At 38.1% G+C, this 24,645-nt stretch overlaps 1 protein-coding gene and 1 long non-coding RNA gene across 4 annotated transcripts in view; both read left to right on the top strand.

Annotated features, from left to right (window-relative positions):
* ehhadh (enoyl-CoA, hydratase/3-hydroxyacyl CoA dehydrogenase) overlaps positions 1-5,899 on the top strand; it is a 185,173-nt gene extending 179,274 nt beyond the window's left edge. For all 3 annotated transcript variants that reach the window (XM_051931375.1, XM_028807544.2, XM_051931374.1), the window contains one exon: positions 4,342-5,899. In XM_051931375.1, the coding sequence (XP_051787335.1) occupies positions 4,342-5,597 (1,256 nt within the window). In that variant the 3' untranslated portion in view covers positions 5,598-5,899. The remainder of the gene's footprint in view (positions 1-4,341) is intronic.
* Positions 5,900-19,711: 13,812 nt separating this feature from the next.
* On the top strand, positions 19,712-22,759 carry LOC127529052 (uncharacterized). The gene is made up of 2 exons (XR_007935705.1): positions 19,712-21,462; positions 21,498-22,759. It is a non-coding gene; the product is annotated as an uncharacterized LOC127529052 (long non-coding RNA).
* Positions 22,760-24,645: the final 1,886 nt, after the last annotated feature.

Below are 24,645 nucleotides of genomic sequence, written 5' to 3'. Positions count from 1 at the left end.
GTTTTATAAGTGGTCATGCAAAACTTTGACTAGCATGAAATAATGTATTATGCAGATGTCAGCTGGCAGTACAAATGAACATGAAACAAGACAGTGTTGATGTAAATAATTTTAAAGGTTGCCCAGCTATCGTGGGACAAAGATGCCACTGATAAGGCACAGAACAGACTTCAGTTCCAACTGGGACCACCTAGAGTGAGTTTGAAACCCATACTAACAGTTAAAGAGCTCAAGATACAGTCAACAGAAGTTGGTAATGAGAGCACCAGCAAAGACAATGGAGCCTTGGAGGGAATGGCAGTGTGAGGAGGAATGTCCTAGCTTCAAAATGTTCAAAAATATCAGAAGAGCCCCAAAAATAATCAAAATGCCCAAAGAAAAGGGAACCCCCCAACCTCTGGTTGGCAAAGAACACCGTAAAAAGAATGTTTATAAAAGAAGGGTTTATTTTGTATGAAAATGTGCTATATAAATAAATGTTGTTGTTGTTGTTATTAACAAAAATACATATTATGATGTATCAGGCAGCTTGTGAACTGTCAGTTCTTGAAGGTTAATGTCTTGGAAGCAAGAAAAATGGACAAGGTTAAGGATCTAAGTGTCTTTTGATAAGTGCCAAGATACATTGGCTAGACGACTAGGTCAGAGCATCTCCAAATAGCCAAAGACCATTCAGAGCGCCCATGCTGACCCCTGTCCACCGCTGATAGCACCTACAATGGACACCTGAGTGTCAGAACTAGACCATGGAGCAATGGAAGAAAGTGGCCTGGTCTGATAAATTATTTTATCTTTAAGATCATATGTATGGCTGGGTATGTATACATTGTTTACCTGGGGGAGAGATGGCAGCAGAATGCACTTTGGGAAACAGTCAAACTGGCAAAGGCAGTGTGATCTTCTGGACAATGTTCTGCTGGAAAACCCTGGGTCCTGGCATTCATGCGGATGTTACTTTGACTTATCCCTCCTACCTAAAGATTGTTGCAGACCACGTGCACCCCTTCATGGCAACGGTATTCCTTGATGACAGTGCCCTCTTTTAACAGGATGATGCACCCAGTCACATTGCAAACATTGAGGAACATGGCAAAGAGTTCAAGGTGTTGACTTGGACTTCAAATTTCCCAGATCTCAATGCCTTAGTCCAGTCGAGCATATGGTGGATGTGTTGGAAAAACAAGTCTGATCCATGGAGGCCCCAACTCACAACTTACATGACTTAAAGGGTCTGCTTCTAATGTCTTGGTGCCAGATACCACAAGACACTTTCAGTGGTCTTCTGCAGTCCATCCCTTGATGGGTCACAGCTGTTTTGGCAGCACGAGGAAGACCTCCATGATATTAGGCAGGTGGTTTTAATGTTGTGGCTGATTGGCATAAACATAAATAACAATATTAACATAAAAAATTATAATTGTATAATTAAATAAATGCAAAAAGACTTGAATAAAAAGTCATTTACACATAAGCCAGGGGAGAGGCCTTGACATAGACATAAGGATATGAGATGTTCTGTCCTGAGTCACTTCTCTAAAGTCATCGAATGTCATTGGCATATACTACACCTGTCTTAGACCTGCTGAAGTCCCAGTAATGTGACTGCATTGGTTAGTCATTAGAATTGCATCAGCATGAATATGTGTCATGTATGCCTCCATTAAGAGAAGATTTTACAACAGCTTGCAGCATCGGCATGGGTCACAGAAGTCCATTTACATATGAATCACTTACTCAAAGTTGGTCACCAAGGAGGCTGATCACCTGTGGGGACTTGGAAGAAGGACTGAATGACTTTCAGGGATAAACTATAACCCACACAAAATCAGATTTGATAAATCGTATCACTGATTCACTAGCACACTGTGACAAACAAAATGAAAGATGCCCATATGCAAATCAGTGAAGGAAACCTGTCAACAAAAAGTTTATTAAGAAGTAAATTTAAATAATCACAGGGGCAGTACAAGAAGGTTGACTGCTTCTAGGCCAGTGCACTTAACGTTTCCAATACACTTTAAGTAAGAGAGGCTGCCCTAAGTTTTTAGATGACTTCTTGCTCTTCTTTTGCACTTACCATTTGGTCAATGAATTTTGAAGCAAATATCAGTGCTTGAAGTGGGCCAGTACTCACCCATGGGCAGTATTGACATTGGTGAAAGTGCTTATTTGATATTTGGACTTCACACATTATACACTTCATGTCAAAATTTTGTCGTAAGTACTAAAACATGAAAAAAGTTTGTCTTTTAGGTATGTGTTCAACATTTCTTGCATTTCCTGTCATCTTACACTTACATAGATCTTTGTAGATATGGAACACACATGAAATGCATGTGTTCCAAAAACGCTATATTTTTTAACCTATACAGCTCTGACTTCCTGATAAACAAGGCTTGAGCTGGAAGAGGTTTTTGCTGTTTCTGCGGTGGTGGGAGGATGGGATAGCGGGCTGCTTGCTGCTTTTGCTTATCGACACATTTACAAGACAAAGACGCTGATGGAGAGGTGTGAACGGATTTAAGGTGGGCCGGGTTTACGAGTTTTTTCGTAGGCTTTGGTAATTCTAGTGTTAACGTCTACAGAGCTGCCACTCACTGGATGTTTTTTGTTTTCACACTATTCTCGTTTGCTATGAGTAAACTGTACAGACTGCTGCATGTGAAAATCCCAGGAGATCAGCAGTTACAGAAATACTCAAAGCTACCCATCTGGCACCAACAATAACTGCTGTTCCAGTTCAGATTACCCCAATTTTAATTCCCAGCCACATTCTTTTCTTTTGTTTCTTTTTTTTAATGCAGGGTTTTTTAAAGGATTAATCCACCCAAAAAATGGACGTATTTGGCAAGTTTTTAAGCTTGTACTCCGTGCTCCTTAGACTGCAATGTAAACTGCCAGCGCAGGCATGATATATTTTTTTTTATTTATAGAAAGAACTTAACTTTGGAGCACAATTTTAAGTGGCAAATACATACAGTGGAACCTCGGTTCACGAACGTCTCGGTACACGTACAAATCGGTTTACGACCAAAAAGTTCGCCAAACTTTTGCCTCGGTTCACGACCACACACTCGGTATACGAACAAGCCAGGTTCCCTTTCGGTTTGTACATGTTCAGTCTCTCCCTGTGCATTTCCTGTGCAGTGAGCAAGAGAGAGAGAGCGAGAGCACGCGACACACACACACAGGCAGCACACACACAGGCAGCGAGAGAGAGCTGCACACACAGGCAGCGCGTGAGAGAGAGACACGCACACACACAGGCAGCACCAGAGAGAGACAGACGCACACACACAGGAGCACGAGAGAGAGGCGTGCACACACACAGGAGCACGCTAGAGAGACACACACACAGGCGCTCCAGGCTCAAAGAGAGAGAGAGAGAGCGAGCGAGAGAGGGAGGGACGCATAAGGTAGAGAAGGCTTGTTTTTGTTTTCACTTCTGCTTACAGTGATCGGTTCGTAGCCTGCATTGTTGCAATGTTACTTTTCTTGGTGGTTTATTAAATTATGGATTTTTCAAATGTTCATTTTTTCCCCGTGCGTAAAACTCATTAAAAAAAAGTGTTTTTAGCGAGCGGTTCCTAGCACTATAGCGTGAACTATTGCAGTGTCAGTTTTCTCTGTTGTTCAAGGTTTTCTCAGTGTTATTCAATGTTTTTACATTTAGTTTACTATTATGCTGTGCATTCTATGGTATAGTTAACTATATTTGTGCTTAAAAATTTTAAAAAATATATATTTAGATACAGTTTGTACGCTCTGGAATGGATTAATTGTATTTACATACAATCCTATGGGGGAAATTGCTTCAGTTCACGACCAAATCGGTTTACGACCAGAGTTTTGGAATGAATTATGGTTGTGAACCGAGGTTCCACTGTATATAGCATGTTTGTGAAGAAATATTTTCCAATTGAAAAATACCAAATTTATCCTTTAGCCAAAAATTCTTAAACTGTTCTCCTACCTAACACAAACACAAAGACTGTTTTTACAGCTTGGATCTGCTCTCAAGCATTTGTTCCTTCCTTAAATCAAGTGCTGCTGGTTTAGGTATAAGCTTCACACGAGCAACCCTGTAAATAAAAATGTTCAAAAAGTAGATGAAATTGTTCAGCATCCTATTCAAGGAGAGTTATTGCCATATGGATTAAATACACTATATTTAAGTCAATATAAGCAATCAAAATTTGAAAATGTATAGGACAGAATTTCTTTTTAAAGGCGTGTCACATATTTATGTCTATGCGAGTGTAAACAGCTTGTGTATAAGAAGTTAAAGTATACTTTATCTGATCTGTTTTTTTTTCTTTCTCTTTTTTGATTTTTTTTCAGGTCTAGGAACAATGGGAAGAGGGATCACTGTTGCACTTATTAAGGCTGGAATCCCCGTCATTGCAGTGGAAATGGGGTTAAAGCAACTAGAAGCTGGAAAGACAGTCATTATGTCAATGTTAGAGAAGGAATTCAAAAAGAAACAACTTACAAAGGCATACAGAGAAATGGCTGCTTTCACCTTAGATCTAGCAAAGTTACAGGAGGTTGATCTTGTAGTTGAGGCAGTGTTTGAGAACATGTCGCTGAAGAAGCAGATTTTCCAACAGCTCTCTTCTTTGTGCTCTGCTGATGCTATCCTGTGCACAAACACGTCAACGTTAGATATTGATGAGATTGCCTCTGTCACCACCACACCTCATTTGGTAGTGGGCATGCATTTTTTTGCACCTGCACATGTAATGAAATTACTAGAAGTAATTTATGGTCCTAGGACCTCTCCTACAGCAGTGGCAACTGCCATGCAGCTTGCACAGCAAATGGAGAAGGTGGGAGTTGTTGTTGGTAACTGCAATGGCTTTGTTGGGAACCGCATGTTTAAACTGTATGCTGAGCAGGCCTACTTCTTGTTAGAGGAGGGAGCCATACCTGAGCAAGTGGATCAAGTACTAGAGGATTTTGGGTTTCCCATGGGTATTTTTAAAGTGTCTGACCTCTCTGGTCTGGATATAGAGTGGAAGATAAGACAGGAGCAAGGTCTTACTGGACCGAAACAAATACCTGGTGGCTCATTTCGCCATCGAGCTGGTGGCAGGTATAGCCCCCTCCTTGATATTCTCTGTGAGAGAGGATATCTGGGGCAGAAAACTGGTCAGGGTTGGTACCTGTATGAGAAGCCAGGAGGGAGAGTTCCCACTTTTAATCTGTGGCTCCACAAATTTCTAGAAGAGTACAGAGAGCTACATGGCATTCAGAAACATTATGTGGGCCAAGATGAAATTCTTGAACGTTGCCTGTATCCTCTTATAAATATGGGCTTTCATATCCTCGAGGAAAGGATTGCAGCATCTCCTGAGGACATTGACATAATCTATGTCTTTGGTTATAGCTGGCCACGGCACTGGGGTGGTCCCATGTTTTATGCCTCGATGGTTGGGTTACCCAGAGTGTTGGATAAACTCAACTATTACCATGAGATACACCCAGACATCCCAACTCTAGAACCTAGTAGCTTACTTAAGAAACTGGTAGCAAATGGAAGCCCTCCGATTGGAACTTGGGGGGCTTTCATCAAAGAACATAACAGCAAGCTTTAAAATTCTGGAGAAAGTGCAAATTAGTTAGCAGTTGTTGCTTTAGCCCTTTAATATTTGATCAAATATTTTATAGACTCTGAAGACGAACAAATAATGCACCTGTTAATACAGTATGACAAAATCATTTCCTTTGCTCCACAACATTCCTGCTGCTTCATAATTGTTAATTATGTCTGTAAAAGCTGTAATTATGCCATTTATTTTCAAAATGCGAAGTCCAGAGTTTTGTACAGTAACATTGAAAATTGTGGTTTTTCACTGCTGAAAAAGAAGTAAACAGATAAAATCACATCTGCATAGTACGGTTTAGACAATGTTTGTAGGATCAATGCTAATGTCTTAGGTGTCTTTTGTTTCTTCTATAAGAGTAGAATGCAATAGCATAATTCTCCTGCTTATCTTATTTAATACCATCACTAATGAAATCACAGCAGTAAATACGTCCTCCTACTCTCCCCTAAACCCTTTAATAACCCTAATGGTTGAATGACTTTGTCAAGGGGCAAATTGACTTGCTATGCAGTACATGCAGGACCTTGGGGTGACAAATGTTTATTAAACAATTTCCAAAAATACTGTTATATCTCCAGCTATAATATAATATTTAAGTATTTCTCGTATTTATTGAAAAGAAAAATTCTTAGCTCTTCATCTCTTCTCCTTAGATGGTGAAAAAAGCAGCACCCTATATCTTGAGGCTTCATATTCTTTACCTTTGGGGCATGTCAAGGACATCATCTAAGGTGTCATTTTATTGATCAGGTTTATAAAGGTACTTTTGAAAGGCTTAGCTGAATGGCTACTTTTGAGAAACCTTATTGTGCATCTCTCCAGAAGGGCTTTGATCCTGAGAAGGACACAAGGGATGCACAAAAGGAGCAACAAAAAATTAGACACAAGAAAACTGCAAACCCTGTTGCCTCTCAGTCCTTCTGCACAAATCAAGTTTGACCTTCTTCTTATTGGAGTGGCAGGCCCACTTACTACCTTTGTCCCACAACTCCCCCTCTCCCTTCACATACCTTTTCTCCGTGATCCCTTGACCCGCTTGGCTCACTTCCTCCCCTTCGTTGAACTCTTGCCTAAACTCTCCCCCTGACTCTGTTGAAGACCGAGCAAGGATGTCCTGAAGTGTTGTAATGATTAAAACCTGGAGGTTAAAAACATGTTTAAAAGGCAAGGTGAAAATTGTGGTTAAAGTGCAAGGAAAGGTCAAAACCTCAAAAATCAAGAACAAAAATTTAAGTCACTAACCGAAAAGGGGCAAAATAAATTCAAAAAACAGAAAGGACTCCAAAACTCACTAGAAAATTGGCAATAGCTACTGATTTCTCTCCTAACTACAATAACAATTTGATTGTTTGAGATTTCTTCAATTGATTGATTGATTCAGCAATTGATACTAGATACTTGCCATTACACATCAGACAAATTTCTTTCTTCAAATGGCAAAATGTTTAAATAGTAAATAGTGTAACTGGTGAATAGCACCAGTTAAAAGAGTGCGCTGCATTTTATTGGAACAAAAATGTATTCTTGTGCATAAGTGTTAGGTGACCCTATTTTTCCTTTTATTATTATACTAGCAAAATACCCGCGCTTCGCAGCGGAGAAGTAGTGTGTTAAAGAGGTTATGAAAAAGAAAAGGAAACATTTTAAAAATAACGTAATATGATTGTCAATGTAATTGTGTTGTCATTGTTATGAGTGTTGCTGTCTTTTATATATATAATATACACACACACACACATAAACATATATATATACATATATATACATATACACATATCTACATATACACATATCTACATATACACATCCACATATATATACATACAGTATACACATATCAACATATATATACACACATACATACACACACATATACATATACACATACATATATATACACACATACATACATACATACACACACACACACACACACATATATATATATATATACATATACACATCCACATATATATATATACATACAGTATACACATATCAACATATATATACACACATACATACACACACATATACATATACACATACATATATATACACACATACATACATACATACATACACACACACACACACACACATATATATATATATATATATATATATATATATATATATATATATATATATACTATGAGGGGCCGTTCAGGAAAAAAAGATTGGTTAGTAAATATATACATTGGTTCAGATGTATATATCGGTTCGGATACATTGGTTTGAATATATACATTGGTTTTAATACATCCGTTCAGATATATATATATCGGTTCACATATATACATTGGTTGGGATACATTGGTTCAGATATATACATCGGTTTGAATACATCCGGTCAGATATATACATCGGTTTAAATACATTGGTTGAGATATATATAAATTGGTTTGCATAGATCCATTCTGATATATATACATTGGTTGAGATACATCCGTTCAGATATATACATCAGTTTGAATACATCCGTTCAAATATATACATTGGTTGAGATATATATATTGGTTGATATACATTGGTTTCGATATATATATTGGTTTAAATAGATTGGTTTAAATATATACATTGGTTCAGATACATCCGTCCATATATATACATTGGTTCAGATAGATCCGTTCAAATATATACATTGGTTGGGATTTACGGGCAGGCACAACGTGGCCACCCATGTTTAGCATCTCCCTTTCACTTCATCATTGCTTCAACACTGTTGTAATTATTGTGCATATTTTATGCAACTAGCATATGCCTGTCTGTCGTGTTTTGTTTCATAAGCCCTCTTGGTTGGGGGTCCTCGATTTCAAAGCACTTTTTTTCCTTTCATTATTTAAAACACTTGCACAGATAACCGCCTCTTCACCCCGCTCCGTCCCGCCCCGGCTCATTGTACCCGCCTCACTCGCTCCCTCTTGTCCCTCCCATGACAGATTCTTCTCAAAAGCCGAATTACCGGAAAGCATTGATCGCAACCGCAGTATGTCCCATTTTTTCACCTCATGAGACGCTGGTTTATCAGTGACCGAAAGCCGCACGGTGATATCTGTTATTCCGCATTGGCAGCATTTCATTAAAGGGCAATATGCTTCAGCAAGGAACTTAGTCCCATTTGCTGAAAGGATGTTATGGAGGAAAACAATGGAGTTGCTTTGTTTCTTTAAAATGTTGATCACGGATCAAAATGACCAGAATATTCCTGCTTCACAAATAACTGACGTTTAACTGTTTTTATAGTAAAACTGACAAAACGACACACGTGCACACGTACACACGCACGTACACGCACGCGCACACACTTAAACTCACAAATCGTGGGTCCCACATACTACTGATTAAGTGTATGTGTCAGGGGCGATCATCAAGTGACACTGATTTATCATTAACCGAAAGCCGCCCGGTGATTTCTGTTATTCCGTATTGGCAGCATTTCATTAAAGGGCGATCTGTTTCAGCAGGGACATTAGTCCTGTTTGCTGAAAGGATGTTATGGAGGAAAACACTGCAATAGCGCTGTTTCTTCTGAATGTTTATCAGTGATTAGGGATCAGAATGATCAGAATATTCCTGCTTCACAAATAACTGATGTCTGTTTTTATTGTAAAACTGACAAAACCACACACGCACGTACACACACACAACACACGCACACTCAAAGTCACAAATCGTAGGTCGCACACACTACTGATTAAGTGTATCTGTCACGGGAGATCATTTTTTTCACCCCATAAAACGTTAGTTCGTCAAAGATAGAAAGCAGCGCGGTGATTTCTATTATTCCTTATTGGCAGCATTTCATTTAATATAATGATATAAAAAATCATACAAAATGGTATAGAATCTGCGTCGTAGACTTATTTTTTGTCATATTTCTTCAAAGAAGTCTTTAATTAGTTTGCTTAAAAAATCTTACGCCACACCTGTGAACCGTTGAAAATTGCTGATCTTAATCAATCAATATATATTTGAACCGGTGCTCTAAAATATCTGTGCCTCGTAGAATTCAGTGTCCCTTCTCTTAGGTGCACTGAGATGTGATTGCTGCGGAACTCCTCTTGTTCGCGTGCCTTTGCGCGCCGCTTGTCTTTTGTTTTAACGCATGCTCTGTGCAAAATGCTGTCATATGTTGTTATTAAACATGCACGCGCAGCGATGTCCTGATGTCTGCGTTCTAAGGCTGCAAGTATATTAAACGCTATTGACGTTTTACCAAGGTGCTCTGTGATTGAGGGCAGACAGTAAACTTTGTTAAAATGATATCGAAAAATACCAGTCGTCAGTTGTATTTTCAGTCGTTTTGGCGTGTTTACTGTTCTGTTACCAAAAAATTCTTCAACGGGGCTCATCAACAAAGAAACATGCATAGTAAGATTTAGTAAAATATCAGTAATAATAATACATTGCTCGACACCCAGTAACACTTTACAGACATTTAAAAGACTGCTCGTTAAAATAAATGTAGCAATCCATTGTCATGCTATAAGTGATAGCTTGCTCTTAAACATTTGCACAGGTGGTTTTTCCTGGGGATAAAAAAGGAAAAAAAAATCCATGGGAAAGGCTTTGTTGTTGAACTCAAATTTCACCTCCGCCATGTGAGTCATTAAAACTATTGGAATGAAAACGCTTGTCTCATCCACATGGTCGGGACGCTCATTTCCATGGCTGCTGCAGAGCCGTAAAATGTGTGTCCTCTGACTGCAGATTAAAAAATGAACACTAGAGAGGTAAAATTATGCAAAATTGATTTTAAAAGGTTGTAGGTATAGTTTTATATATAATCTTCTCCACTATGTGTCTGTATCTTATCCCCTACAGGGAACACTCATTTCCATGGCTGGAGCAGATCCGCTTGTGTGCACCCTATCTGCTGCTTTCAAAATGAACCCTGGATAAGTAATATTATCTGAAATCCATGGTAAAAGATTGATGAAAGTCTTCTACATCACTTTCAAGTCTACTATGTCCCATTGTCCTCTCCACTCAAAGGGACACTCACTTCTACAGCTGAGCTTTTGCCTCAGAGTTGTGAGCCCCAACTGTTGCTTGCAGAATGAACATTAGACAGCTCAAATTGTTATTGGATTGGCTATTTTTTTCATTATATATTTATTTATTCATTCAGCCTCTGTTAAAAAAAAGCACATTTTCCCTTAGAGGACAAATAGAATTCTATCTATCTATCTATCTATGAGATTTTGAAACATTCATATTATTTGTCAAATGAGGTACCAAATATCCACTAATACACATTTGTATAACAAGTCAATTAAAGAGCCCGACAAACAGCAACTGAGATATTGAAAAATTTTATTGAATCTGTTCTGACAGTTATAGTCTTTTAATTAAAATAATGATTATAATTATTAGAAAACGTAGCCATTTTAATGTCAGCATAAAACCAGGCCAGTAACATCTTTGTGAAATAATATCAGCAGTTTTATAAATTCCAGAATGTACACCGATAGCACTGGCATGAACTTCCTTACAAGTATCCTTTGTCTCCTAAACTCAACAAATAACTTTCATATTCCTCCTGTTGCCCTGCTAGTCTTTTTGACAATAGTAAAGGTCATCCTCTTGAAAAAATTATATTCACGCACCAATTAATAATATGGTTATAATGTAAAACACTTCAAATAAACCTGCAAAATGTACATTTTCTTTGTTTAAGTTGACTTCTTCAATGGATCTCACACTTACAACATGGGGCACCACAACACACATACACAAATATCTTTCAGTATTTTTAAAAATAGCCTTGAAAATTGTTAGTATCTGTTCTCTATCCAAGCCACCCATTTACAAAAGAGATTTACAGGCTTGGGCCAAAAGATAAAAAATTAGACGGAAAGAAATGCCAGTCTAGTGCTTGCCACACTGACACTCGCTCATACTACTACAGTTTAAAAGTGCCACCCAACCTGATGCCAACTCTTTCAGATGGGTAGTGAAACCTGGAAAATGTATTAATTGGCACAGGAAAAAAGTTTAAAGACTTATTCTGACAGTGACCAAGTTGGGGATTGTTGATCTGTGAAGTGGCAGTAAAAATAAAAAAATATTTTAAAAATCTGATTACAAAATATATCAAGAAACATCAAAAGGTATATAATGATTAATTTATGAAAACTCCATAGAATAGTTTCTAATACATGTTTTTCTTTCAACAGTCATGCTAATGTCAGAATTTGTGTGTTTTATTACCTATACTTTGTGCACATATTGAAGCTGTTTTATGGAAAACACAAGCACATGAGTAAATAATTGTCAGCGGTTACAATTTAAATGTATATTTGCAGTATATACTGTATCATGAAATGCCAAATTAGAAATGAGAAGATGATGAAAAGTTATTTTTTGCTCAATATACTTTAAACAAACTGATCACAAAATTTCCTAATTAGTTTGACTTTGTTGGTACCCTAGAGTGGCACATATCTTGGAAGAAGTCCTATCAGGTTTATTTGAATTTTAAAAAACCTAAATAATAATAATAATATCTTACATTTATATAGCATTTCTCTGGCTACTCACAGTGATTTTCATAGACATACTTAAAAAAGACAGTGTAAGCGCTTGATTTTTTTTTTTAATTAGTGGATGAGTAAGGAACATAGTAGACAAAAAAGTGATATAGAAGACTTCCTTCAATCTTTTGAAATAAATTGTGGACAATTTTGTAATTCCAGTATTAATTTTGCAAGCAGAAGACAGGGGGCACACATTTCTATACCATAGACCAAGCTGTGGAAATGAGTGTCTCTTCTGCTAGAAGGGATTAAGAGACACACTCGATATGAAAGTGCTATAAAAGACTGTCTGATAGGCTTATTAAAGAAACTGTGCACAATTTTAACTGCCTGGCGTTCATTTTGTAATGGACCATGGTAGATGAGGAATGCCACCGACTGCTACAAGTCTTTAAAATACATTTGATGAGTTTTAATCTCCCATGAAAAACGGTGCACAGAACTCCTATGTGTTTTATAGGATAATTGCACCTGCTGTGAAAACAAGATTCCTCTCCAATGTACAGGGGTTAAAGGGTGGTTGTGATAGGAAATGTATTTATTTATTTATATAGAACTATATTTCATTCCAATAGTTTTAATGACTCACATGGCGGAAGTGAAATTTGAGTTGAACAACAAAGCCTTTCCCGTGGATTTTTTTTCCTTTTTTATCCCCAGGAAAAACCACCTGTGCAAATGTTTAAGAGCAAGCTATCACTTATAGCATGATGGATTGCTACATTTATTTTAACAAGCTGTCTTTTAAATGTCTTTGTAAAGTGTTACTGGGTGTCGAGTAATGTATTATTATTACTGATATTTTACTAAATCTTACTATCCACATTTCTTTGTTGATGAGCCCCGTTGAAGAATTTTTTGGTAACAGAACAGTAAACACGCCAAAACGACTGAAAATACAACTGACGACTGGTATTTTTTGATATCAGTTCGGATTCAGCGGGTTGGAAAATGGATGGATGGATGGATTTTAACAAAGTTTACTGTCCGCCCTCAATCACAGAGCATCCCAGTAAAACGTGAATAGCGTTTAATATACCTGCAGCCTTAGAATGCAGACATCAGGACATCGCTGCGCGTGCATGTTTAATAACAAGATATGACAGCATTTTGCACAGAGCATGCGTTAAAACAAATTGATTAAGATCAGCGATTTTCAACGGTTCACATGTGTGCAGTAAGATTTTTTAAAGCAAACTAATTAAAAACACAAATAAGTCTACGACGCAGATTCTATACCATTTTATATGATTTTTATATCATTATTTTAATAATATACATACACTATATGTGGACTATAAAGCAATACATGTATAATTTCGTGCATTTTAACCAGTTTACATCTCTCAACTTGTTAAAAATTTGTATGTAATCAATTTATATGAACCTTTACTTCAATAATATACACATTATGTTTGTATCGCGTGCGCACCTTACTGTGTAATTATTTCAATGAACTTGTGGTATTGTTGAGCGAATAGTGTCCCTATTTATACTCCACTACGCAGCGGCTGAATTTGATCACGCATTCACACGTATAATAATAATAATAATTCCTTACGTTTTATAGCGCCTTTCTTACTACTCAAAGCAATTTGTAAAAATAAATAAAATAACAGAAAGGAAGCCCCCCGGACACAAACCAGTGATCATTTAGCTGTGAGTTAGCATTTTACTCCTACCACCACCTTTTCATGTTAGATACGCCGCATTATAATTTTGAGCACTATTTTTTTATTTTAAACTGTCATAAATAAATTATATCAAAAAGGTTTTTTAAAAAGCCAATTCAAAGCAAAGAGGGTAAGTAATAACTATTTTCTTTTGTAAGTCAATCAAAAATGCTTAAGCCTAAAAGAACATCGTCCTGTCAAAATAAGAGACTCTTTCGCCTGGTTGACGTGAATCATCTTTAAACGAAATGCTGCCAATAAGGAATAATAGAAATCACCGCGCTGCTTTCTAACTTTGACGAACTAAAGTTTTATTAGGTGAAAAAAATGATCGCCCGTGACAGATACACTTAATCAGTTGTGTGTGCGACCTACGATTTGTGACTTTGAGTGTGCGTGTGTTGTGTGTGTGTACGTGCGTGTGTGTGGTTTTGCCAGTTTTACAATAAAAACAGACATCAGTTATTTGTGAAGCAGGAATATTCTGAGCATTCTGATCCTTGATCACTGATAAACATTCAGAAGAAACAGCGCTATTGCAGTGTTTTCCTCCATAACATCCTTTCAGCAAACAGGACTAATGTCCCTGCTGAAACAGATCGCCCTTTAATGAAATGCTGCCAATACGGAATAACAGAAATCACCGGGCGGCTTTCGGTTAATGATAAACCAGCGTCTCTTGATGATCGCCCCTGACACATACACTTAATCAGTAGTATGTGGGACCCACGATTTGTGAGTTTAAGTGTGTGCGCGTGCGTGTGTGTGCACGTGTGTCGTTTTGTCAGTTTTACTATAAAAACAGTTAAACGTCAGTTATTTGTGAAGCAGGAATATTCTGGTCATTTTGATCCGTGATCAACATTTTAAAGAAACAAAGCAACTCCATTGTTTTCCTCCATAACATCCTTTCAGCAAATGGGACTAAGTTCCTTGCTGAAACATTTTGCCCTTTAATGAAATGCTGCCAATGCGGAATAACAGATATCACCGTGCGGCTTTCGGTCACTGATAAACCAGCGTCTCATGAGGTGAAAAAATGGGACATACTGCGGTTGCGATCAATGCTTTCCGGTAACTCGGCTTTTGAGAAGAATCTGTCATGGGAGGGACAAGAGGGAGCGAGTGAGGTGGGTACAATGAGCCGGGGCGGGACGGAGCGGGGTGAAGAGGCGGTTATCTGTGCAAGTGTTTTAAATAATGAAAGGAAAAAAAGTGCTTTGAAATCGAGGACCCCCAACCAAGAGGGCTTATGAAACAAAACACGACAGACAGGCATATGCTAGTTGCATAAAATATGCACAATAATTACAACAGTGTTGAAGCAATGATGAAGTGAAAGGGAGATGCTAAACATGGGTGGCCACGTTGTGCCTGCCCGTAAATCCCAACCAATGTATATATTTGAACGGCTCTATCTGAACCAATGTATATATATGGACGGATGTATCTGAACCGATGTATATATTTAAACCAATCTATTTAAACCAATATATATATCGAAACCAATGTATATCAACCAATATATATATCTCAACCAATGTATATATTTGAACGGATGTATTCAAACTGATGTATATATCTGAACGGATGTATCTCAACCAATGTATATATATCAGAATGGATCTATGCAAACCAATTTATATATATCTCAACCAATGTATTTAAACCGATGTATATATCTGACCGGATGTATTCAAACCGATGTATATATCTGAACCAATGTATCCCAACCAATGTATATATGTGAACCGATATATATATCTGAACGGATGTATTAAAACCAATGTATATATTCAAACCAATGTATCCGAACCGATATATACATCTGAACCAATGTATATATTTACTAACCAATCTTTTTTTCCTGAACGGCCCCTCATAATATACACAGACACATATATATACATAAATATTTACATATCTACATATATACACATCTACATATATATACACATATATATACATATCTACATATATATATATATATATATATATATATATATATATATACATATATATATATATATATATATATATACAGTAATCCCTCCTCCATTGCGGGGGTTGCGTTCCAGAGCCACCCGCGAAATAAGAAAATCCGCGAAGTAGAAACCATATGTTTATATGGTTATTTTTATATTGTCATGCTTGGGTCACAGATTTGAGCAGAAACACAGGAGGTTGTAGAGAGACAGGAACGTTATTCAAACACTGCAAACAAACATTTGTCTCTTTTTCAAAAGTTTAAACTGTGCTCCATGACAAGACAGAGATGACAGTTCAGTCTCACAATTAAAAGAATGCAAACATATCTTCCTCTTCAAAGGAGTGCGTGTCAGGAGCACAGAATGTCACATAGATAGAGAAAACAATCTCTAGCAAACAAATCAATAGGGCTGTTTGGCTTTTAAGTATGCGAAGCACCGCGGCGCAAAGCTGTTGAAGGCAGCAGCTCACACCCCCTCCATTAGGAGCAGAGAGGGAGAGAGAGAGAGAGAGAGAGAGACAGATAAAAAAATCAATACGTGCCCTTCGTGCTTTTAAGTATGCGAAGCACCGTGCTGCATGTCGCTTCACGAAGCAGCTGCACAGAAGGTAGCCAACTTGAAGATATTCTTTCAGCATTTTTAGACGAGCGTCCGTATCGTCTAGGTGTGCGAACAGCCCCCCTGCTCAATCCCCCTACGTCAGGATCAGAAAAAGTCAGCGCAAGAGAGACAGAGAAAAGTAAGTTGGGTAGCTTCTCAGCCATCTGCCAATAGCGTCCCTTGTATGAAATCAACTAGGCAAACCAACTGAGGAAGCATGTACCAGAAATTAAAAGACCCATTGTCCGCAGAAATCCGCGAACCAGCAAAAAATCCGCGATATATATCTAAACTAGGGGGCTCCGCCCCCTGCTCGCTTCGCTCGCCAACCCCTGGCGTTGGGACATGACAAAGAGTGAGATGTATGAATTAGATATAGATTAGTTGTAATTTCTGTCCATTTAGGATTGCAGGTCATAGTGATAAACAGATCCGGTTTTCCAAATTTTCTTACGATAGCCATGGCATCTTGGTAATGTTGTTGCATATTGCCTGAGCTGCCTTGAAAGGATGATGGTAGAATAACAGGTTTTCCAGCCGGGTGCTCCATGACGTCAGCATCCCGATTAATGTAGTCCAGCAGCGATTTGTATTTATCGGCTGTAAGTGAAGGCTGGTTGTTTTTTATCCACTGCAGATCATTTGATTCCGCTCGAACATAAACGTCAACGATGTATTGTTGAGTCAGCTTTTCTGCATTGAGTAATGGATTAAAGTCGTCCCTTACTGAGAGTCTGTAGGAGAAATATTCTTTCATGGATACACGTGATCGTCTCTGCGCCTGCTGTTTTTTAATTCTTGAAATTGTAGCACTCCATCCTTCCTGTTCATTTGGAAATAATATGGGGTATGTTAAAGTATCAAGAAGCGGAAAGCAAATATGAGTGACGTTTCTCATTATAAGCTCTGTGCATTGTTTGTTTTCAGGAAGGTTCATGCGTTGATAGATTGCCTCATCTGGATCTAGGATGTAGATTTGTGCATATTTGCGTTGTTGATTTGTTTCAGGGTGCACTGTTCCAAAGCGATGCAATATTTGTCCACATATGTGAAAGCAGTATGGGCCATTGCCTTTTGGTGGCCTGATATGTACTCCGGTAGATGCAAAAGCAAATGAACTATTGTAGGATCTAATGCAGTTCATAAAGTTTTTACTTTCAGGCACATCGTTAGTTAGAAGCTTCTTTAGATATTGAGGATATGAATGTAAAGGAGGCAGTCTAATCTGACCTTTTTGACAACAACGTGTAAATTCATTATTTGTATTGCCAGTTGTTTCTTCTGTGAAGTTAAGTGAATGACAATGATTGCAAATGACATTCATTAATCCCAATGAATTTATTGTTTGTATCGAGCCTTGTCCGTTTTTGTATGTCGGTCATTTGAGCTTGGTGCTTTTCGCGTCTTGCTTTTTTTTTTTTTTCTGTCAGTTCATTTGCGCGTTGTACACGTCTCCGTTCATTTATTCTGTCTCTTCGCTCCCTTTTTTGTATGTCTGATACGCGAGCTCTTTCGGTTTGAAATCGTGCTTCTTTCGATGCAGCACTTTGACACGCGCGCTGAATGCGTCTACGTTCATTGTGTCTGTACATTTGGGCACGTCTCTGTAACGGTGTCACTTGTGCTTTGCGTTTTTTGATCCGAGACATTTTTTCTTCCGGTGTTTCAGAAGCGCGTTTTATGCGCCGCCGTCTATTTTCTTGTTTCTTTCGTGTTCGTGTGTTTGTTCCCGTTATCCTTTCCGAATCGTTTTGTACCCGTGACCGTGTATTCATGACTTGTTTCTTTTTCAGCATGCGAAATATGGATAAGTAATAAGGAGGATCGCACTCACTGTTAATATGTATCCTTTTCTGCAGTTGAACGGTTAATAGTGCTTTATTGAAAGGACATCCACCTATGCTGACACCTATGCTGCCTAGTGTGAAGGTGTCGACGTTCACTTTAGAATATGTGGCTTTGGGTGTCACTTCTTATGGATGTGTGGGGGGGATTGTTGTTGCACGAGCGTCTTCTTTCTTTTTGTGTTCCTGTGTCTTGTTTGAATCCCCCTCTTTGTGTGTGTCCCGTCCCTTGCTTGTAGGGTCTGTGGGGTGGTTTTGTGTTCTTTTTTTTTGTCTTCCATGGGCTTGTTGAATCCCCCTCTTGGTGTGTGTCCCGTCTCGTCCCGTCCCGTGCCTGTAGGGTGGGGGGGGGGGTGTGGTCGTGCCTTGCTGTTGTGCGCTCGTCTGTTCTTTTTTTTTGGTGTGTTTAGTTTCGTGTGCAATGTGTTTCGTGCTTTGCCCGCGTTTGACTACTTTTTTATGTGCCTTTTCCTTTTTTCGGTGCTTGTTGCGCCTCATTTCTGTGACTCCTTTTTGTATGTGCTCACTCCTTGTTTCTGTGGTCTTGTCCGCCTCTCGCGGCCCCTCATCCGCCTTTGTCGCCCTCTTTTGTCCGCCTTTCTCCGACTCTCGCGGACTCTTTTTGCGCCTGCGCCTCTCGCGGACCCTCATCCGCCTCTCTCGCCCTCTTTTGTCCGCCTTTCTCGGCTCCTCAGCCGACTCTCGCGGACTCTTTTTGCGCCTGCGCAGTACGTCTTTTTGCAGCTACGGCCCATGGCCGGATGTGCCTGCGTCCATCATCCGGTTTAGCATTCTCGGTTAGTAATATGGATATGCTTACATATAAAATCCACGATAGAGTGAAGCCGCGAAAGGCGAAGCGTGATATAGCGAGGGATCACTGTTTATATATATATATATATATATATATATATATCTAGACATACATGCATACATAGATTGACATATATATATACATATCTACATATATGTATATATATGTAATTGTGTTGTCATTGTTATGAGTGTTGCTGTCATATATATATATATATATATATAATATACACACACACATAAACATATATATACATATACATATATATACATATCTACATATACACATATATACATATATATATATATATGCATATACACATCCACATATATATACATATATATATATACACATATCAACATATATATACACATACATATACACACATACATACACACACATATACACATATACACATACATATATATACACACATACATACATACATACATACACACATATATATATATATATATTTACATATCTACATATATATACATATATATATTTACATATCTACATATATCTAGACATACATATATACATACATACATTGACATATATATATATATATATATATATATATATATATATATATATATATATATCAAAATACCCACGCTTCGCAGCGGTGAAGTACTGCTTTAAAATTTTTATTAAGAAGAAAAGTAAATCTTTTTAAACTGAGGGAAAATGAATCAATAATTATTTGTTAAGGATCTCTCTGTATACCACGTTGTCAGTTCGCCCCTCCGGTTGTAATATGACCAAGCTGTGTGCTGACCTTACTCTTGAGCATGCAACGTACAGGTGGCCATGTGAAAAGCAGTCCTGCCTGAAATCAATGCCAACCTTTTGTAGGGTCTGTCCCTGAGACTTATTAATTGTCATTGCGAAGCAGAGCCTTAGTGGAAATTGTAGGCGTTTGAATTGAAATGGGAGATCAGAGGGTATAATGGGGATGCGAGGAATAAAAACTCTCTCCCCTGAGCCACCGCCAGTAAAAATATTTGCCTCAATGAGGTTCTTTTGCAGAGACGTGATCTGAAGTCTCGTGCCGTCACAAAGTTTCAGTGGCTGTACGCAAATCCACAATCGGTTTCATATTGTTTTCATACCTTATCAATTGTGTAATGTGTTTTTTGAACAGGTTTGATTCATCGAAGTGATCACTCCTGCTGCGTTCAGTCACTTCACGTGAGCCGCTCTCTTGTGTGATGTTGCGATGTCCACGGGTTTATTTAATGTTAGCTAAGACCCGGCAGTTAAAAGTTTCTCGCTACAGCAATTTTAACTCTGTTACACAGTGATCCAAACTGTCATTTATACCTCGTGTCTTCTCATTAAACTTGTATCTCGCGAATATGGCATTGCAAACGGCAGCGGGTCAGTTCATGTGCTTACATGGGAGGCGTGATGACGCGATATATTTTGATATATATCAAAATACCCACGCTTCACAGCGGCGAAGTACTGCTTTAAAATTTTTATTAAGAAGAAAAGTAAACCTTTTTAAACTGAGGGAAAATGAATCAATAATTATTTGTTAAGGATCTCTTTGTATACCACGTTGTCAGTTCGCCCCTCCGGTTGTAATATGACCAAGCTGTGTGCTGAGCTTACTGTTGAGCATGCCCTTCAGAATGAAAACAGTTTGCATTTACCTTTTTAATAAAAGGCAAGCTTTTAAGCCTGAGAAATCACCCCGTAAATGCACACGTTTATTTGCACATGTGTTAATATGTATGCTTACACAGAATTAAAATACACTCAACAATTAACGTCATTTACCTTTGTTCCCGCGTTTGATAAAAGGCGAGCTTTTAAGCCTGAGAAATCACCCCATAAATGCACACGTTTAATTGCACATGTGTTAATATGTATGGTTACACAGTATTAAAAGACATTCAACAATTAACGTCATTTACCTTCGTTCCCGCGTTTGACTCGTGCTGTAAATCTCTTTCTTGTTTTCAGTTCACATGATTACGTAGGAGGCGTGATGACGCGATACGTGACTCCGCCTCCTCCATTTGAGTATATGGACAAAAAACAGGTTCCAGTTATGACCATTATGCGTAGAATTTCGAAATGACACCTGCCTAACTTTTGTAAGTAAACTGTAAGGAATGAACCTGTCAAATTTCAGCCTTCTACCTACATGGGAAGTTGGAGAATTAGTGATGAGTGAGTCAGTCAGTCAGTCAGTGAGGGCTTTGCCTTTTATTAGTATAGATAGACTTTACCAAAATGCCTCAAATCACATACACTTACCAATCTGTGGTCAGGTACTGTATTTCTACATCTACATCTACATTCTCAGGCAATTAGACAAATAGTAAAGGAACAAGCAGGAGAAAGAGATACACTTTTTAACTATGTATTATAGGTAATAAATTGTACATTTTTAATTATGTATTATAGGTAATAAATTGTATTGTAACTATTGTCATATAAGCAAAAAGGATGCGGCTTTACAAACCAAAACTATACAACCTGATACTAGATATGCAGTTTCAGGTGCCCCAATAACTTAGAGTTGCATTTGAACCTCCTTGTCAGCTGATCATCTGAACAGTCCCAGGCATCCTCTCTGTCTTAATATGGCTTCTGAGACAGAGTTGTCTTCTCTTCATGGAGGAATGGTAAGAAAGAGAAGTTGTCTTCTCAACATGCTAAGATAGTGAGAAAGAGAGAGAAAGGTGGATTTAGCCAACTCATACCATTCCAAACAGAAATGTTGGAAGAGGAACTGCAGACAACTCCCTTGGTTCATCCAATCCTGTTTAGCCTCAACATAAACTAATGGGCATTTCATTTTGTAGAGTCATGTTTCATGCCAAAGCCAGTCCTCCATGGAGGAAGGCGACTGTCTTTATGGTCCTCTTTATCGTCTCTCACCCCCCCTGCTTTCTGGAAGGGTTGGGTTAGCTGCAAGATCTGCTTCTCCTCCATAGTTATACTGTAAATCTTTACTTTTCCTCTCCAAGCTTTCTTCCTGGGGAATGAGCTTATGGAATGTAAAGGCCAGTCTGGTCACCTCTTTAATATGTGAAGCTCATACAAACAAAAACATGCTTCAGGCATGTCTACACAGCTGGCACTCTACCCAACGCAGATGGCATACCTGCAGAGCAGCACTTGCTAGTATTTTATGGCCTTACGTGTGCTTAACAGACATTATATCATTCAACTATCACTATGCTAAACATTACAATACATAGAGAAATGAAACCCCAGCAAAAGAACATAAGTCAATGTTTAAGACAACAATTGCACTTGTGTAAACCTCAGCTCTCTGCCTATTTTAATTTTTGACCAATAGATTTTTCAACCAGCCTGCGGTGAGTTCTCAAAAGTATTGTAATGTTAAAATATTGTAAACTCAATCAATCAATCGTTTATTTATGACGGTTTCATGAAACTCATCATAACTAAAGTTACATGTTAAATTGTTCATAATCTACACTCTCCCTAACTAATCGACAAGCATTTTTAAATGTACTGTAGACCGCAGGCTGTCTGTGTAGATGGATGACTTTTGCCAGAAAGAACACATTGAGTTCACCTTGTAACAGTTTCCAGAATAATTTGAATAGTGAAAATATATACTTGACATAATGTAATGTTCATGATTAGTGCATTTGTATGATTATATTGTGCAAATAAATTGTTTCTTTAAATTATTCCTACTGTTAATAATATTATCTGCTTATAATTTTTCTAAGTTTTGAAGAATTTGCTTGCTTTACTTAAATGGGGAATTTTCTGAAAGATTCAGAAAGAAAGAAAAAGGAAGCGCAGGATGATTAAGGACGAGATAATACAGCTGCGTGAGAAGAATATCGATTGAATTACATGTATGTGTCTCAGACCTACCATGTCACGTACACAATATTCACATCGAATTTAATTAAGACCTTAGGTAATCTGAAGCTGATACCCTCTCACATGCCCAGGCTTTACATCTACCGTAAAGATTTGCTGAATTGAACATACTGGTGATCTGTAATCGTCAAGGACTTTTTAAGGGTCTTGTGGAAGAAGAGTCTGGCTGTACTCACGATGACTTCGTCTGTGGATCATTTTGGTAGAGCCTCAAGAGGTAAAAAACTGACAACTTTTTGGTGGACAACTATTGAGTGATAGTGGATATTCCCCTCATGCATGCTTGCTGACTCCTGTAAGCAGCCCTCAGACTGTGGTCGAAGTACAATACAACACAGCGCATCAGCAAACCCCTCAGCTGGTGGTAGAACACAAAGTATAGGCATAGCTATATGGATGATGTGATTTGTTGTCCTCATAAATTCCTAGTTGGAATAAGACTTTCATCTCAGCCTTACTGTGTTGTGACAGCTGCACATGCAATGCTGCATTACATTGATAGAAGGGGTTATGGGGGATGCAGATGTCAAATTTCTTTATTTAAGGGCAGAGGCCTTATATCAGACTGATGTGGCCGTCGTCACTATTGTTTGTATGTATGATATTTACATATTTCATTTTCTTTACCAGTTATTATTGAAATTATTAGACTTTGTTTTCATGACATTTGAGAAATAAACCCAGCCTGTATTGTCCAAAAAAATGTTGCAATTTTCTGTACAAAATGGAATTTAAGAATTGTATGTTTTTTGGACTTCTGAGAAATCATTTGACCGAGTAAACTGGGTAAAACTGCTGAGTATAGTACATAAGACTAATTAGTAACCAGTCAGCAAGAATATGAATATAATAAATATGAACCAGTCAGCAAGAATAATAACCATATATGGATTAACAGGGGTATATCAAATAGGAAGAGGTAACATACAGGGATGCTCACTCTCACCAATTCTGTGTAACCTCTACATTAAGAGAGTAATTAAAGAAGCACTGGCAGCGAGCGATTACTTTGGTAAGATTTGCAGACGATAAAGCAATAACATCAAGCAATGAAGAAGGACTACAGAAACCAATGAATAAATTAGACTACACATGCAAGGTGTATTAAATAGAGAACAATGTAAAGAAAGCAAAACTGAAGTGTATATTGACAGAACAACAAGCCAGTAATAATAAAAATGGGAGAATACATCTTGGAAGAAGTAGACAGCTTGAAATCTTTGGGAAGTATACTGTCAAGGGATGGAAATGGGAAAAGCAGCATTCAATACAAAACGAAAATTGCTAACAAACAGAATGGATAGACCACTGAAGAAAAGAATAATGAAACAGTAAGACATGAACAATGAGGAAAGAGGATATAAAGAGACTGGAAGCAATTGAACTGTGGCAATGGAGAATGTTGGAAAAGACCCGATGGATGGATAAATGATCTAATGAAAAAGTGCTGGAAAGGACTGGTGAAGAACCAAGCATGCTTGAAACAGTGAGAAGAAGGCAATGCAACAGGATGGCTAATGATTCCTGTCCTAGTTGGGGAACTTGGGGTGTAGTGGATGGACTGGAACAGTTTTCCCCCAGTAAAGAAGGTGGCAGCGCTTCTGTGGTTGGCTCCCAATTTGGACACCCAGAGGGTATCATGGGACCTGTAGTGTCTAAGTGTAATCAGGGTCCCTGGGTCCTT

Source organism: Erpetoichthys calabaricus, chromosome 8 (genome assembly GCF_900747795.2).
Source record: "Erpetoichthys calabaricus chromosome 8, fErpCal1.3, whole genome shotgun sequence".
Classification (NCBI taxonomy): Eukaryota; Metazoa; Chordata; class Cladistia; order Polypteriformes; family Polypteridae; genus Erpetoichthys; species Erpetoichthys calabaricus.
Note: the sequence above shows the minus strand (reverse complement) of the source record. Positions and strands in the feature narration are given on the sequence as shown.